At 45.4% G+C, this 18,087-nt stretch overlaps 1 protein-coding gene across 1 annotated transcript in view; it reads left to right on the top strand.

The window, feature by feature from the left end:
* Positions 1-3,464: 3,464 nt before the first annotated feature.
* Positions 3,465-18,087, top strand: part of rbp4 (retinol binding protein 4, plasma) — a 29,056-nt gene continuing 14,433 nt past the window's right edge. The window contains exons 1-5 of the mRNA XM_078224403.1: positions 3,465-3,593; positions 4,114-4,251; positions 4,338-4,471; positions 4,625-4,731; positions 10,042-10,254. Of these exons, the coding sequence (XP_078080529.1) occupies positions 4,129-4,251; positions 4,338-4,471; positions 4,625-4,731; positions 10,042-10,254 (577 nt within the window). The 5' untranslated portion in view covers positions 3,465-3,593; positions 4,114-4,128. The remainder of the gene's footprint in view (positions 3,594-4,113; positions 4,252-4,337; positions 4,472-4,624; positions 4,732-10,041; positions 10,255-18,087) is intronic.

The raw sequence follows: 18,087 nt of genomic DNA, 5'->3' as shown, positions 1-18,087 counted from the left end.
TGCAGCCTGTGTTTATGTAGAGACTTAAACAAGAAAATTACCAAAGGACTGCACAGAGAAAATCTTCCAAAAATTGACACTGAGCCAGGGCAGTAGATATTGGTACAGATGATCCAACTGTCAAAGAGGTAGCTTTTTAAGGGGGTCTTAACAGAGGGGTGAGAGTTGGAGAGATAGAGATGGTTAGGGAGGGGATTCCAGAGCTTAGAGTCTAGACAGCTGAAACCATGGCCACCAATGGTGGGGCATTGGGAGTTGGTGTGACATTAGTGTACCTTTAAGAAACGTTTTAAAAAGATCATGTTCTCTGCAGCTCTCTCAGCCTCAGCTTATTTCATTATTGCTGAATTGTCTGTCGGAGCCCTTTTATTGCTCCTTCAGTGGTTTAAATGGCGTTTTGTTTATTTTTACTCTGGGATCTTTTATGATCCTGCATTGTTAGGAGGAAGACTGGTTGGCAGGCCATGTGTTTTGGACAGTTTATTTTCTTCCTAGTGAATTTAAGGTTTCATTTTCTGTTTGGCTGGCTGCAGTTTGAGTTTAGAAGGGACATCAAACGGAAAAGAAGTGTTTCTCTCTCCCTGGTTTTGGAAATTCTGCTGGTTCGCTGAAAGCAAGGCTTCTTGTCTTCCTGGAGTGGAAAATCTGCTGTTGGTGCCTTGACCAGAGTCTGTCCCTGGTGTTCTGGGAAGCTGTTCTGACTTCAAATTGTTCTGGGTGTATCCAGAGGGCTGCTAGATGTTACAAGGCTGAGAAGACAGAGCTTCATAAAGCACTTTGGAGTTTCTGACCTGAATTATAACATGGGGGATAGACAAGAGGCCAGAGTTGGAAGAATGCAAAGTTTTTGGAGGGTGGCACAGGGCCACAGCGGTTAGCACTGCTGCCTCACAGCGCCAGGGACCCGGGTTCAATTCCAGCCTTGGGTGACTGTGTGGAGTTTGCATATTCTCGTGGGTTTCCTCCGGGTGCTCCGGTTTCCTCCCACAGTCCAAAGATGTGCGGGTTAGGTGGATTGGCCATGCTAAATTGCCCCTTTATATCAGGGAGCCTAGCAGGGTAAACACATGGGGCTACCGGGCCTGGGTGGGATTGTTGTTGGTACAGGCTCGATGGGCCAAATGGCCTCCTTCTGCACTGTAGGGATTCTATGATCCTTAGATTATATGGCTGGAGACCATGACGGAGACGAGGAGGAACCAGTCCATGCAAGGTTAATTCGGTTCCGAGACAGCATGATCCCCGTAGTGGCATCATGGTGTCAGTAGATGTTATATACTGGGATCCATATGAAGTCCAGGCACCTTGTTGGAATGAAGGACATGGTATCTTGAGGCATTATGTGAATGCATGCATATCTATGTATATCTTCAACAGGAAGGAGGAGGAGAAACTACAGCTGGGGAAAAGCATGCTGGGAGTCATTGTGTTGCTAAGATACAAAGCAAAAAACACATTCTCCAAGATGCTCTTGTAGACTGAAGATCTCAGTGCTCCAGCATGTTAAGGAATTATAAATATTTATTCCAGAGAAGCACTTCTGTCCGAATGAAATATAACAAAGGATAAATTATACAAAAGCAAAACACTGCATAACCTGTAACTCTAAAGTTATATAATGTTGTGCTTATTTGATTTGATTTATTATTACCACATGTAGTGGGATACAGTGAAAACTATTGTTTCTTGCACACTATACAGACAAAGCATACCATTCATAGAGTACATAGAGGAGAAGGAAAGGAGAGGGTGCAGAATGTAGTGTTACAGTCATAGCTAGGGTGTAGAGAAAGATCAACTTTCTCTACACCCTAGAAGGCTGCCTACAGTCCAGTCCAGAGGTAGGTCCATTCAAAAGTCTGGTGACAGCAGGGAAGAAGCTGTTCTTGAGTCGGCTGGTACGTGACCTCAGACTTTTGTATCTTTATCCTGACATAAGAAGGTGGAAGAGAGAATGTCTGGGGTGTGTGGAGTCCTGGGTTATGCTGCTGCCTTTCTGAGGCAGCGGGAAGTGTAGATGGAGTCTTTGGATGGGAAACTGGTTTGAGTGATGGACTGGGCTTCGTTTATGATCATTTGTAGTTTCTTGCGGTCTTAATCAGAGCAGCAGCCATACCAAGCTGTGATACAACCAGAAAGAATGCTTTCTATGGTTCAGCTGTAAAAATTAGTGAGCGTCGTAGCGGACATGCCAAATTTCCTTAGCCTCCTGAGAAAGTAGAGATGATGGTGAGCTGTCTTAACTATAGCGTCAGCATGGAGAGACTAGGACAGGTTGTTGGTGATCTGGACACCTAGGGAAACTTGAAGCTCTCGACCATTTCCACTTCATCCCCATTGATGTAGACAGGAGCATGTTCTCCACTACGCTTCCTGAAAATGATGACTATCTCTTTCATTTTACTGACATTGAGGAGGAGACTATCATCATTGCACCATTTCACCAGATTCTCTATCTCTTTCCTGTACACCGCCTCATCATTGTTTGTGATCCGACCCACTGCAGTGGTGTCACCAGCAAACTTGAAAATGGAGTTGGAGCAGAATTTGTCCAAACAGTCATAGGTGTATGAGGAGTATAGTAAGGGGCTGAGGACACAGCCTTGCGGAGCACTGGTGTTGAGGAGGTGTCATGGCCTATTCTGATTGATCACGGTCTGTGAGTTAGGAAGTCTAGGATTCAGTCGCAGAGGGAGGAGCCGAGCTCCAGGCTACGGAATTTGGAGATGAGATTTGTTGGGATAATGGTGTTGAAGGCTGAACTGTAGTCAATAAATAGGGGGCTCCAATTTAATGACCCAACGAAAAAATGTTTAGAAACAAACTCAGGGATACATTGAACTTGATAAACCTTTTGTTCCAGAGTACGTTTGCTTGCACAAATTAAAGTCAGCACGCAGATAACATCACTTTAACAAATATGTCTCTGGTGCAAAGTGCAAGAACATTTCAGTATATGGCACTGACCCAGTTTCCAACAAGTCTCACAAACATCGGTGACCACAGCTCAGCCAAGGGCTGTCAACGTCGAAGCCAATCATTTGTGGAATCGGAGATTGTGCAAGGAAAAGGCAAGGTAAATGGTTATGAAAACAAGTATTCAAACCGCCCCAAACCTTTGGACAACATCTGTGCTCTGTCAAAAGAGCAGAAGCCCTCCCCTCCCCATTCCTTTGCTGATGTTGAAAGATGTGAACTGGGCAAACTGTGGTGCTTCAGCACTATCTGGAGAAGCAGCCCTTCACTCAGCAACGCAGCTTCACTTTGACAGTCTCTCATCCCGTTAACTGAATGTAAAAATGATCAGCATTCAGTATGAGTGTGTGTGTGTGTGTAGAGGATGGGTTGTTTCTGGATAGACTATCATCACATAGTTATGTAACTGGAGAATAGGGTCTCTGTCAATGATTTACATTCCAAAGCTGTTTTTTTCTGATTTTCGGGTAGAGGGGGAGGGGAGAATGGATTACGAAAGCTGGATGACACAGGATGGGGGATGGGGGGTAGTGATCAGTGTATATATAGGTGTGGGGAAGCTAGCCAAACCGTTCGGAAGAGCTGCCTACAGCATTTTATTCACAATTGTATGAAAGGTAATGTCCTCTCTTGATTGAGACCTGAATCCAAGTGTATTGAGATTTGGATCAGACAGTAAGCACGACATGGGTTTGGGGGGTTAAAGAGGTCAGTGGCAGGCCAGCAGTTGAAGCAGGGCTGACTACAGTCCAGGGGCAGAGGGGGAGGATTTGTCTCCTTGCATTTAATGTGTGTCTTCTTTTATGGTAGAGAATCTGAAGGCGATGGCACAGTGCAAGCTCCTGTAGAAACTTATAATACTTCATTCCTATCCATTATAGAAGTAACAATATTGCATGAGAATTTTTGTAGAGGATTGGCCAAGCCCTTTTGAGGCATTTTCACTATTTACCTCATTAATTAATGCTCCAGTTAAATTAAACACTATCAAAACTGCAATATTATTTAAATTTGTGAAAAAGATAACGGTAGAGGTGTTAATTTTCTCTGTAGCATTACATTAATATAACATTGCCACAATGATGTCTGGAGTTAATGTGTGTCCTTGCATTTACTGCGTGTCTTATTTTATGGTAGAGAGTCTGAAGGAGGATGGCACAGTGCAAGTTCTTGCAGCTCCTGGCAGTGGTCCTCTTTTCCATTTCCCCTTGCTTCGCCAAGTCCGACTGCGTGGTGAGCAACTTTCAAGTGAAAGAAAACTTTAACAAGACCAGGGTGAGTATTTTTGGTGCTGCGCTGTTCTTAAGAGAAGGAGATGATGAGCTCCCCAATAGCTGACCCCGGAGCCCTTTCTCTTCCAGTATGTGGGAAAGTGGCACGCCTTCGCCAAGAAGGACCCGGTGGGCATCTTTCTGGAGAGTAACATCCACGCCGAGTTCAAGATTGAGAACCAGACGATGACCGCCAAAGCGACTGGACTGGTCACCTTACTGCCGTAAGTACTTTTGTCCCCCAGGCCAGCCTTTACTGAGAGCCTCTCTCCATTATTTCCCACCCCCCCCCCACCCCCCCCCCCACCCCCACCCCCCCACCCCCCCACCCCACACGCACTCTCTATTCTAACTCTGGGTTTCTTTTCTCAATGCAGCGAGTGGATTGTGTGCGCCGAAATGATGGGGACTTTCAATGACACAGATAACCCCGCCAAGTTCAAACTGAAGTACTGGGGAGCAGCCGAGCATCTCCAGAAAGGCAGTGAGTAAAAAATAAAAGCTGCTGACTGGGCTACAGCAACTCAGCAAAGCAGCCTTTTGTTACCCAGCGTTTCAACCGCTGGCAGCCTGCGGTCCTTTAAATCCACTGTGTGGAGATGCCGGAGTTGGACTGGGGTAAACACAGTAAGAAGTCTCACAACACCAGGTTAAGGTCCAACAGGTTTATTAAATCCATGTCCTGTTTTGTTTTTATGAGGCTCTGGTTGCTGATTTTAAAGTAACTCTTGCGTTTTGAGTGACAGCACAAACAGCTCTTTCCAAGGCCAACTTCAATTGGGTAAGAATGGATCTGGCCCAGATCAATTGGAATCAAAGATTAACAGGCAAAAATGTAACTAGACAATGGGCTATCTTGAAAGATATAGTTTAGGTACAGCTGAGGTATCCTGCACGAAGGGGGAAGGTAGGGCAAATAAAAAAATCCAGATCTCCCTGAATAATGAAAGGGATAGAAATTAAATAGTAACAGATAGAAACAGTAGTGAGCTGCCTTCTTGAACTGCTGCAGTCCTCATATTGTAGGTACACCCACAGTGGTGATAGGAAGGAAATTCTAGGATTTTGACCCAGTGATGGAATTGTTCCTGGTTAGGATGGTGTGTGACATGGAGGGGAACTTGCAGGTGGTGGTGTTCCCATGCATCTGTTGTCCATGTCCTTCTAGGTGGTAGAGGTTGCAGGTTTGGAAGGTGCTGTTGACGGAGCCTTGGTGAGTTGCTGAATACATCTTGTAAATGATACACGTGGCTGCCACTGAGTGTGGGTGGTGGAGGGAGTGGATGTTTGTCGTCAGGGTGCCAACCGAATAGACTGCTCTTTCCTGGATGGTGTCAAGTGTCTGGAGTGTTGTTGGAGCTGCACTCATCAAGGCCAGTGGAGAGCATTCCATCACACTCCTGACTTGTGCCTTGTAGATGGTGGACAGGTTTTGGGAAGTCAGGAGGTGAATTACTTGCTGTAGAATTCCCAGCCTCTGACCTACTCTTATAGCTACAGTATTTATACATCTGGTCCAGTTCAGTTTCTGGTCAATGGTAACCCCCAAGATGTTGATAGTGGGGGATTCAGCGATGGTAATGCCATTGATTGTCAAGGCAAGATGTTTAGATTCTCCTTTGTTGGATACGGTCATTGTGAGGCGTGATATTAAAGTTTAAAGTTTATTTATTAGTCACAAGTAAGGCTTACATTAACATTGCAATGAAGTTACTGTGAAATTCCCCTAGTTATTTGTCACTTATCAACCCAAGCTTGAATAATGTCCAGTCCTTGCTACATATGGGCATGGACTGCTTCAGTATCTGAGGAGTCGTGAATGGTGCTGAACATCTGTAAATATACCCACTTCTGACTTTATGACAGACTGAAGGTTGTTGATGAAGCAGCTGAAGATGAATGGGTCTAGGACACTACCCTGAAGAACTCCTTCAGCAATGTTCTAGTACTGAGATAATTGACCTCCAACAACCATGACCATCTTCCTTTGTACTGGGTATGACTTCAACCAGTGAAGAGTTTTCTCCCTGATTCCCACTGACTTCAGTTTAGCAAGGCCTCCTTGATGCCACACTCAGTCAAATGCTACCTTGATACCAAGGGCAGTCACTCTCACCTCACCTCTTGAGTTCAGCTCTTTTGTCCATGTTTGAACCAAGGCTGAGTGGCCTTGGCAGAACCCAAACAGTGAGTAAGCTATTGTTGACCATGTGGCATCCTGTGCTTTAACAAAAGCAAGGTCAATATGTTAAACCAGTATAAAACACTAGTTTGATCTCAACTGGGGCGTTACATCCAATTCTGGGGACCACACTTCAGGAAGGACGTGAAGACATTAGCAAGAGTGCAGAAATGATTCACCAGAATGGTTCCAGGGATGAGGAACTTCAGTTACATAGAAAGATTGGAGAAGTTGGGACCATTTTCCTTGGAGAAGGGAAGGTTGAGAGGAGGTCTGATGGATATATTGAAAAATCATGAAAGCTCTGGACAGAGTAGATAAGGAGAAACTGTTCCCATTTGTAGAAGGATCGAGAACCAGAGGACACTGATTTAAATTGATTGGCAAAAGAGGCAACCATGACAAGAGGAAAAACAAATTCACCCAGCGAGTGGTTAGGATCTGGAATGCAGTGTTTGAGATTGTGGTGGAGGCAGCTTGATTGGGGCTTTCCAAAGGGAATTGGATCATTATCAGGAAATGAATTATTTGCAGAGCAGAGGGGGGTGGCACTAGGTGATTTCTAAAATTAATTTTGGGGATATGGGCATCGCTGGCTAGACCAGCATTTATTGCCCATCCCTAATTGCCTTTCAGAAGGTTGTGGTGAGCTGCCTTCTTGAATCGCTGTAGTCTCTGAGGTACAGGTGCACCCACACTGCTGTTAGGAAGAGAGTTCCAAAATTTTAAACCAGTGACAATGAAGGAATGGAAAAATATTTCCAAGTCAGGGTGCTGAGTGACTTAGAGGGGAACCTTAGGTGGTGGTGTTCCCATGTGTCTGCTGCCCTTGTCCTTCGTGATGGTAGTGCATTTGGACGGTGCTCCTAAGGAACCTTGGTGAGTCCCTGCAGTGAATCTTGTAGATAATACACACAGCTGCCACTGTTCATTGGTGGTGGAGGGATTGAATGTTTGTGGATGGGGTAGCAATCAAGCGGGCTGCTTTGACCTGGATGGTGTCGAGCTTCTTGAGTGTTGTTGGAGCTACACCCATCCAAGTAAGTGGAGAGTATTCCATCAAACTCCTGATTTGTGCCTTGTAGATGGTGGACAGGCTTTGGGGGGTCAGAAGGTGAGTTACTCGCCGCAGCCTTTGACCTGCTCTGGTAGCGACAGTATTTATATGACCAGTCCAGATCAGCTTCTGGTCAATGGTTACCCCCAAGATGTTGATAGTGGGAGATTCAGTGATGGTAATGTCATTGAATGTCAAGGGGCAATGGTTAGATCCTCTCTTGTTGGAGATAGTTATTGCCTGGCACCTGTGTGGCGTGAATGTTACTTACCGCTTGTCAGCCCAAGCCTTGATATTTGTCCAGATCTTGCTGCATTTGGACATGAACTGCTTCAGTATCTGAGATGGCACGGTGGCACAGTGGTTAGCACTGCTGTCTCACTGTGCCAGGGACACTGGTTTGATTCCGGCTTGAGTGACTGAGTGGAGTTTGCACGTTCTCGCTGTGTCTCCATGGGTCTGCTCCATCTGTGGTGGTACTACCAAGTCGCTGCTGGGGATGAACACTGAAGTTCCCAATCCATAGTGCAATATTGATGTTGAGGACTCTCAGGGCAACTCTCTCCCAAAGTATACCATTGTGTCACCACGTCTGCTGGGTCTGTCGTGCCAGTGAGACAGGACATACCCAGGAATGGTGATGGTGGTGTCTGGGACGTTATCTGTAAGGAATGGGAAATTATATGTAAACCAATGCATCAACTATCTCATTAGCCATTTCTTTCAAGACCTGAGGGTGAAGTCCATCTGGACCCAGGGATTTGTCAGCCCACAGACCCAACTAATTGCTCAATACCACTTCCCTGGTGATTGTCATTTTCCTGAGTTCCTCCATTCCTCCCATTTCCTGATTTACAGCTATTTCTGGGATGTTACTTGTGTCCTCTATAGTGCAGACTGATGCAAAATAACTGTTAACTTCAAGCACCATGGCCCTACTTTCCATTATCTATTGCCCAGATGCACTTCCTATGGGACCAATGCTCACTTTATTATCTCTTTTCTTATTTAAATATCTAAAGCAACTCGTACTATCCATCTGAAAGACCTGCTGGTTAGGTGCATTGGCCATGCTAAATTCTCCCTTAGTGTACTCGAACAGGTGCTGGAGTGTGGCGACTGGGGGATTTTCACAGCAACTTCATTGCAGTGTTAATGTAAGCCTAACTGTGACACGAATAAATAAACTTTGAAATAAACTTTAAATTTATATTACTAGCTAGCTTTCTTTCATACTCTAGTTTTTCACTCCTTATTAATGTTCTCGTCTTTCTTTGCTGCTCTTTACATTCTTTTCAGTCTTCTGACCTGCCACTTGCTTTTGCACAAATGTATGCTTTTTCTTTAAGTAATACTGTCTTTAAATTTTTATAATTAACCATAGATGACGGGCCCTTCCATTGGAATTTTTCCTTCTCATTGGAATGTATCTATTCTGTTTATTCCAAATTATCCCTTTAAATGTCTGCCACTGAACCTGCGTTGATCTATCCCTTAATCACATTTGTCAGTTCGCTTTAGCTAGCTGTGTAGTTACAGTTAGGGGGCCCTCCCACAAGTGACTTATTGTCTTTATCATTTCTCATCTCAGCCCTAACTGTTTCTACATCCTGGTTTCCTGAACTTGGGTCAGCCCTCTCTATCATGCTAATACAATCATTATCTAACAGAGCCACCCCTCCACCTCTTCTCAACTTCCTGTCCTTCCTAAATGTGACATACCCTTCAACATTCAGGTTCCAATCTATGTCACCCTGTAGCCATGTCTCTATAATGGTGATCAGATCATACTTACTAATTCCTATTTGCACTATCAATTCATCTGTTTCCTTTTGAATGCCAGGTGTATTTAGATACAGAGCCTTTAGTCTTGTCCTTGTAGTACTTTTGTAGCAACTAACCTTATCTGCTGAATTACTCTTAGATTTGTACTTTCTGTCCCTTCCTGTCACGATCTGTTTATCATTTCATATATTAGTACCTTTCTCTCTTGCCTTGTCTCTGCTCTTTGGTATTCCATGTCTTCCCAAATTTGATCCCTTGTCCCCACTATTTAGTGAGGCCAGGTCATTGATTGTATTTAAGACAGAGATAGATGGATTCTTGATTGGTAAAGGGGTCAAAGGTTATGGGGAAAAGGCAGGATAATAGGGTTGAGAAACTTATCAGCCATGATTGAATGGCAGAGCAGACTTGATGGGCCGAATGGCCTAATTCTGCTCCTATATCTTATGGTCTAAGATCAAGGATGCAAGGAGGCCAGAATTGTTGTAGCGCAGTAACATTGGAAGGTGGCAGGACTCAGGAGATTATAGAGATAGGAAGGGGTTAGACCAATGACGGACTTAAAAACAAGGACGAGAAGTTTAAACTTGAGGCATTGCCAGACCACGAGCTAACGCAGGTCAGCAAGCGCGGGGGTTGAAGGCTGAACGAGGTCTCGGCAGCCAGAGTGCTGGAATAATCAATCACTTAGGTAAATATCACAGCCTGAGTTACATTGTTATTCATTAGGATATTAAAAAATTGCTTTGCAATTTGTACCTTTCTTTCAGATGATGATCACTGGATTATCGACACAGATTACGATAACTACACCATCACGTATACATGTCGAAAGCTGAATGATAATGGAACTTGTGCAGACAGTTACTCATTTGTATTCTCGCGGGATCCCAAAGGACTGACCCCTGAAGCACAGCGCATTGTCCGAAAGTGGCAGGATCACCTCTGTCTGGCATACCAATACAGGCGTGTTGCTCAAGCAGGTAAATTCTAGAATCATCTTTGAAAGAACTGTCTGTAACAGTCAGTTCTTCATTGTCGAGAATCTGTCCAACACTCTTTTAAAATTATTTACAAAGTTGACTCCCACTCCCTACTCAGGGAGAACATTCCAGATCTCAACAATTCTCTGAGTGAAAACATTTCTTCTCGTAACTCCTCTAAAGTTTTTCAGTGATTTTGAATTCATGGTCGCTAGTTATTGATCCAGTCTCCTGAGGGAATGGTTAGTTTTCTCTTATTTACTTTATCAAATCACCAATAAGCCATCTCTTAACCTCCGCTGTTCCAAGGAGAACGGTCCTAACTTTTCCACCCTCCCTTCACAACTGAAGTTCCTAATTTCTGGTAACATCCTGGCAAACCTCCCCTCGATCATTGCTGATACATTTCCAACTTGAGTATTGTTGAGAAAAGAGACATGCTATCAAAGTTTTTTGTCTTGCACTCATCAGGACAGATTCACAAGAATACAAAATCTCAAAGGGAGCAACAATTTATACTGCATGAGAAGAAGCTGCTGATTGGTTGGAAAGTGGACTCTGATTGGTAGAGGCTTTGCCATGGAGAATGCACCAAGGAACAGTTAACTGCCAAGCTTTGTTTAAATTCAAACCTGGCAGATCAACTCTGATTGGTCAAGACGTTTCCTGGGGGAATGCACCAAGAAATGGCTGTTCCACCAAGTTTTAGTTTAGTTAAAAAAGGCGTACACACATTCTTTCTGTTTGCAAAAGGCTAGATCCTGTGAGTAGCTTTCAGCACAAGTAAATGAACCACACTGCACGTCCGACTGCTAATCCCAAATTGGTTGTCAGTGTAATTCATAGTGACATGTTGGACTCTGTGTACTGAGTTTTGCAAGCAGGGGCTGGTTGATTATGGTCAGTACTTTGCCTATTTTAAATGGAACAGGGACGTGCTGTTCTTTCCTGAAGTATGGTGCCCAGAATTGTCCACAATACCCCAACTGAGGCATAACCAGTGATTTATAAATTTCTAGCACAGATAGTCACCCCCGAAACTGGAATTGAACCCGGGTCCCTGGCACTGTGAGGCAACAGTGCCAATCACTGTGCCACCATGCCACCCAGTGGCTGATCTACTTGTGGCCTTATTCTACCTACCCCCGATAATCATCGACTTCATTGTTAGTTGAGAATCTATCTACCTCTGCCTTAAAAATATTCAATCATCCTGCCTCCTCTGCTTTCTGCAGAAGAGAGTTCCAAAGATTCGTGACCGTCTGAAAGAAAAAAATTCCTCTCGTCCCTGACTTACATGGGGGATCCCTTACTTTTAAACTGTGTCCCCTTGTTCCAGTCTCTCTCACAGAAGGAAACATCCTCTTAGCCTGTCCACCCCATCAAATCCCCTCGGGATCTTCCATGTTTCAATAAGATCACCTCTCAATCCTCTGTATCCTCGAATGGATACAGACCCAGTCTGTCCAACCTTTCCTTGTCAGATGACCCCCTATCCCAGGTACCAGTTGAGTGAACCTTCTCTGAACTGTTTCAAATACATTTTGTATCCTTCCCTAAGTAAGGAGACCAAAACTGTACGCTGTATTCTAGATGAGGTCTCATCAATGTCCTCTACAGCTGTGGCAAAACATCCCTTCTTTTATATTCTATTTCCCTTGCAATAAACATCAATATTTCATCCTGTCTTATAAACTTCTTTCTACCTCTTGAAATCTGACAGTAGGAATTTTATACCAAAGTCATTGATTCAAGTACAGATATGGGCCAAACTTTTACCACCCCGCCTGCCCCAGGATTCGGAGTGGGCGAGGGGTGGAGCATGGAAAGGTCCTCGAATGGGATTTTACAGTTTCAGGATGAGTGAGGCAGTACTGTTTTATGTTCCTTGTTAATTTAACTTCGCAGTTCCTAATTGGTTTTTTGACATCTCTCATAATCTCTTCTATTCTCTCTTATCATTCACCCCTCTGCTCTCTATAATACTTAATGTTTGCCTTTTCTGAACCCTTAATTGTTTATATGCTTTTATTCATAGAATTCCACTTCTTATTTGTTCGTTCTTTCCTTTGAGTAATATATATATTTTAAATGTTTCCCATTGACCTTCAACATCGCTGTTGCCACTTTGTTTTCCTGTTTTATTTTCCCCAGTTCTTTTCTCAGCCCCTCAATCTATTGCCCTGGTTTGTGTCATACTTGAGTCCTTCTCTATGGTCATCGTAAAGCGTACTGTATTATGGTCACTATTGCCTACTTTTATTTCTCCGCTTTGGTTCCCATTACTAGATATAATAGTAAAGTAACATAAGGTTTATTTATTAGTCACAAGTAGGCTTACATTAACACCGCAATGAAGTTACTGTGAAATTTGACCTTTTAGGCTTTTTACAGTTGGGTTTGAAGACACCCTATACATATTGTAGGAATTCCAGTCCCATTTCCCCCTTTATCTTTTCAGGATAGCTGAAATCCTCCATGATTATTACTCCATGTTTTTTGACTCAATTCCCTAATTTATCTGCATATTTCTTCCTCCAACTTCCTTCCATTATTAGCTAGTCTGTAGACTAGTCCTATTAGTGTAACTAATCCTTTACTATATTTTAGCTCTACCCACATGGATTTTATTTTTACTTTGTTGGAAGCTGTGTCCCTAATGTATTTTACTGATATTATGTTCCCCCGATAAATACAGCTACTCTACCTCTCCGTTTTCCTTCTCTACTTTTTCCAAATATGTAATATCTGCTATGGTTGATTCCCAGTTCTGATTTTTCTATAGCCATGAATCAGTAAACCTTGTGCTGTCTGGTTGCTCCAAATGTATGATTGCCTCTGGCTCCCTGTTTTATTATGGACACTGTGCACAGATATTTTAACTCGCTTATATTAGGATTTCCTCTCCCTTTGGGTGGGATTCTCCAGCTGCACTGGCCCCAAGACCGGAAAATCCTGCCCAAGGTCAATGGACAAAGGTCCGTGCATGGTCCGTGTCCTGCCTGCTTCGGATTCCATAGCGGGCGGGGTGGGAAAATTCCACCCTTTATGTTTAATCATCTTTTTAAATTCCTGTTCCACAACCTTATTGATTGCAATGCCACCAATGTCCTGCTTTATTTTCTTCTTCCTCCGCCCCTGGTTTGTTTACATTTAGACTGTTTATCGTTCTTATAGATCCTTCCCCTCCTCTTACGAACGTAAGGTTTTTGCCACCTTCCTATTTACCCTTTCAACAAGGACACTGGTCCCATCCCGGTTCAGATAGAGCCCGTTCCATCAGTACAGCTCCTTCCTGTTCCAGAGCTGGGAACAGTATCCCGTGAAAATGAAGCCCTGTTTCCCACACCAGCCCTCGAGCCACACATTCATTCTCCTGATCTATCTGCCCCTGTGGCAGTTTGCACATGACTCATTCTTAATCCAAGTTAATATGCTTGAGGTGCTGCTTTTTAATTTAGAATTTAGTTGCTGATACTCTTTCAGTTTTCTCTCCTCCCTCACTTTCCCTTTCACCTCTCCCACTGTCTGTCTCTCCTATCCCCCGTCTCCCACTGTCCCTCTCTCTCTTCTCTCACTGTCTCCCACTGTCTGCCTCTCCTCTCACTCTCTCTTTTCTTTCACTCTCTCTCTCTTCTCTAATTTTCCCTTTCTCCACTCCCACAGACTCTCTCTCCTCTCTCATTCGCTGGAATTTTACCATTCCGCCCGCCACAGGGATCGGAGCGGGCGAGGGGCGGAGCATCAGAAGGTCCCTTGACCTCAGGCAGGATTTTATGGTTTTGAGTCGAGCGAGGCCATAAATTCCCACCCACTGTCTCTCCTGTCTCTCCACCTCTCCCCTCTCTCACTGTTCCTCTGTCCTCTCACTCTCCCTCTTCCTTCACTCTCTCCCTCTCCTTTCTCTTTCCACTCTCTCTCAAATCTTACGAGCTCTTTCTCGCCTCTCTCTTTCTCTCTCTCGCTCATCCCTCTCACTCTCTTTCTATCGTATTTCACTCTCTCTCCTCTCCCTCACTCTCTCTCTTCTTTCACTGTCTCCCTCTCCTCTCTCATTCTCTCTATCCACTCTCATTACCTCCCTCTCTCTCACTCTCTCTTCTCTCTCTCACTCTCTCTCTCTGTCCGTTCTCACTGACTCTCTCTCTCTCTGACTCTGTCACTGACTCTCTCTCACTGGCTCTCGCTGACCTTGTCTCTGATTCTCCCCGGCCCTCACTCCCCGGCCCTCTCTCCCCGGCCCTCTCTCCCCGGCCCTCTCTCCCCGGCCCTCTCTCCCCGGCCCTCTCTCCCCGGCCCTCTCTCCCCGGCCCTCTCTCCCCGGCACTCTCTCCCCGGCACTCTCTCCCCGGCACTCTCTCCCCGGCACTCTCTCCCCGGCACTCTCTCCCCGGCACTCTCTCCCCGGCACTCTCTCCCCGGCACTCTCTCTGACTCTAGAACATAGAACATTACAGCGCAGTACAGGCCCTTCGGCCCTCAATGTTGCGCCGACCAGTGGAACCAATCTAAAGCCCCTCTAACCTACACGTTTCCAATATCATCCATATGTTTATCCAATAACCATTTGAATGCTCTTAATGATGACGAGTCCACTACTGCTGCAGGCAGGGCAATCCACGCCCTTACTACTCTCTGAGTAAAGAACCTACCTCTAACATCTGTCCTATATCTCTCACCCCTCAATTTAAAGCTATGTCCCCTCGTGCTAGCCATCACCATCCGAGGAAAAAGGCTCTCACTGTCCACCCTATCTAATCCTCTGATCATCTTGTAAGCCTCTATTAAGTCACCTCTTAACCTTCTTCTCTCTAACGAAAACAACCTCAAGCCCCTCAGCCTTTCCTCATACAATTTTCCCACCATACCAGGCAACATCCTAGTAAATCTCCTCTGCACCCTTTCCAACACTTCCACATCTTTCCTATAATATGGCGACCAGAACTGTACGCAATACTCCAAATGCGGCCACACCAGAGTTTTGTACAGTTGCAGCATGACCTCCTGGCTTCGAAGCTCAATCCCTCTACCAATAAAAGCTAACACAACGTACACCTTCTTAACAACCCTATCAACCTGGGTGCCAACTTTCAGGGATCTATACACATGGACACCCAGATCCCTCTGTTCATCCACACTACCAAGTATCTTACCATTAGCCCAGTACTCTGTATTCCTGTTACTCCTTCCAAAGTGAATCACCTCACACTTTTCCGCATTAAACTCCATTTGCCACCTCTCAGCCCAGCTCTGCAGCTTATCTATGTCCCTCTTTAACCTGCCACTTCCCTCCGCACTGTCTACAACTCCACCGACTTTAGCGTCATCCGCAAATTTACTAATCCATCCTTCTACGCCCTCATCCAGGTCATTAATAAAAATGACAAACAGCAGTGGCCCCAAAACAGATCCTTGCGGTACACCACTAGTAACTGAACTCCAGGATGAATATTTCCCATCAACCACCACCCTCTGTTTTCTTACAGCTAGCCAATTCCTGATCCAAACCACTAAATCACCCTCAATCCCATGTGTCCGCATTTTTTGCAAAAGCTTACCATGGGGAACCTTATCAAATGCTTGCTGAAATCCATATACACCACATCAACCGCTTTACCCTCATCCACCTCTTTGGTCACCTTCTCAAAGAACTCAATAAGGTTTGTGAGGCACGACCTACCCTTCACAAAACCGTGCTGACTATCCCTAATCAAATTATTCCTTTCTAGATGATTATAAATCCTATCTCTTATAGTCCTTTCCAATACTTTGCCCACAGCAGAAGTAAGGATCACCGGTCTATAATTACCAGGGTTGTCCCTACTCCCCTTCTTGAACAAGGGGACAACATTTGCTATCCTCCAGTCTTCTGGCACAGTTCCTGTAGTGGAGATGTGGAGATGCCGGCGTTGGACTGGGGTAAACACAGTAAGAAGTTTAACAACACCAGGTTAAAGTCCAACAGGTTTATTTGGTAGCAAAAGCCACACAAGCTTTCGAGGCTCTGAGCCCCTTCTTCAGGTGAGTGGGAATTCTATTCACAAACAGAACTTATAAAGACACAGACTCAATTTACATGAATAATGGTTGGAATGCGAATACTTACAACTAATCCAGTCTTTAAGAAACAAAACAATGGGAGTGGAGAGAGCATCAAGACAGGCTAAAAAGATGTGTATTGTCTCCAGACAAGACAGCCAGTGAAACTCTGCAGGTCCACGCAACTGTGGGAGTTACAAATAGTGTGACATAAACCCAATATCCCGGTTGAGGCCGTCCTTGTGTGTGCGGAACTTGGCTATCAGTTTCTGCTCAGCGACTCTGCGCTGTCGTGTGTCGCGAAGGCCGCCTTGGAGAACGCTTACCCGAATATCAGAGGCCGAATGCCCGTGACCGCTGAAGTGCTCCCCAACAGGAAGAGAACAGTCTTGCCTGGCGATTGTCGAGCGGTGTTCATTCATCCGTTGTCGCAGCGTCTGCATAGTTTCCCCAATGTACCATGCCTCGGGACATCCTTTCTTGCAGCGTATCAGGTAGACAACGTTGGCCGAGTTGCAAGAGTATGTACCGTGTACCTGGTGGATGGTGTTCTCACGTGAGATGATGGCATCTGTGTCGATGATCCGGCACGTCTTGCAGAGGTTGCTGTGGCAGGGTTGTGTGGTGTCTTGGTCACTGTTCTCCTGAAGGCTGGGTAGTTTGCTGCGGACAATGGTCTGTTTGAGGTTGTGCGGTTGTTTGAAGGCAAGAAGTGGGGGTGTGGGGAAGGCCTTGGCGAGATGTTCGTCTTCATCAATGACATGTTGAAGGCTCCGGAGGAGATGCCGTAGCTTCTCCGCTCCGGGGAAGTACTGGACAACGAAGGGTACTCTGTCCACTGTGTCCCGTGTTTGTCTTCTGAGGAGATCGGTGCGGTTTTTCGCTGTGGCGCGTTGGAACTGTTGATCAATGAGTCTAGCGCCATATCCTGTTCTTATGAGGGCATCTTTCAGCGTCTGGAGGTGTCTGTTGCGATCCTCCTCATCCAAGCAGATCCTGTGTATACGGAGGGCTTGTCCGTAGGGGATGGCTTCTTTAACGTGTTTAGGGTGGAAGCTGGAGAAGTGGAGCATCGTGAGGTTATCCGTGGGCTTGCGGTACAGTGAGGTGCTGAGGTGACCGTCCTTAATGGAGATGCGCGTGTCCAAGAATGCAACCGATTCCGGAGAGTAGTCTATGGTGAGCCTGATGGTGGGATGGAACTTGTTGATGTCATCATAGAGTTGTTTCAGTGATTGTTCACCATGAGTCCAAAGGAAGAAAATGTCATCGATGTATCTAGTGTATAGCATCGGTTGAAGGTCCCGTGCGGTGAAGAAGTCTTGTTCGAACCTGTGCATGAAGATGTTGGCATATTGAGGTGCAAATTTGGTCCCCATGGCTGTTCCGTGTGTCTGGATGAAGAACTGGTTGTTGAAGGTGAAGATATTGTGGTCCAGGATGAAGCGGATGAGATGTAAAATTGCATCTGGAAACTGGCAGTTGTTGGCGCTGAGCACTGAGGCCGTTGCAGCAATGCCATCGTCATGGGGGATGCTGGTGTAGAGTGCTGAGACATCCATTGTGACGAGGAGCGCTCCTGGTTCAACTGCTCCATGTGTGCCGAGTTTCTGTAGGAAGTCCGTCGTGTCGCGACAAAAGCTGGGGGTTCTTTGTACAATGGGTTTCAGGATGCCCTCGACATAGCCGGAGAGGTTCTCGCACAGGGTCCCATTGCCCGATACGATGGGACGGCCGGGTGTGTTTGCCTTGTGTATCTTCGGGAGGCAGTAGAGATCTCCAACGCGGGGAGTA

This window comes from Mustelus asterias, chromosome 11, assembly GCF_964213995.1.
Source record: "Mustelus asterias chromosome 11, sMusAst1.hap1.1, whole genome shotgun sequence".
NCBI lineage: Eukaryota > Metazoa > Chordata > Chondrichthyes > Carcharhiniformes > Triakidae > Mustelus > Mustelus asterias.
Note: the sequence above shows the minus strand (reverse complement) of the source record. Positions and strands in the feature narration are given on the sequence as shown.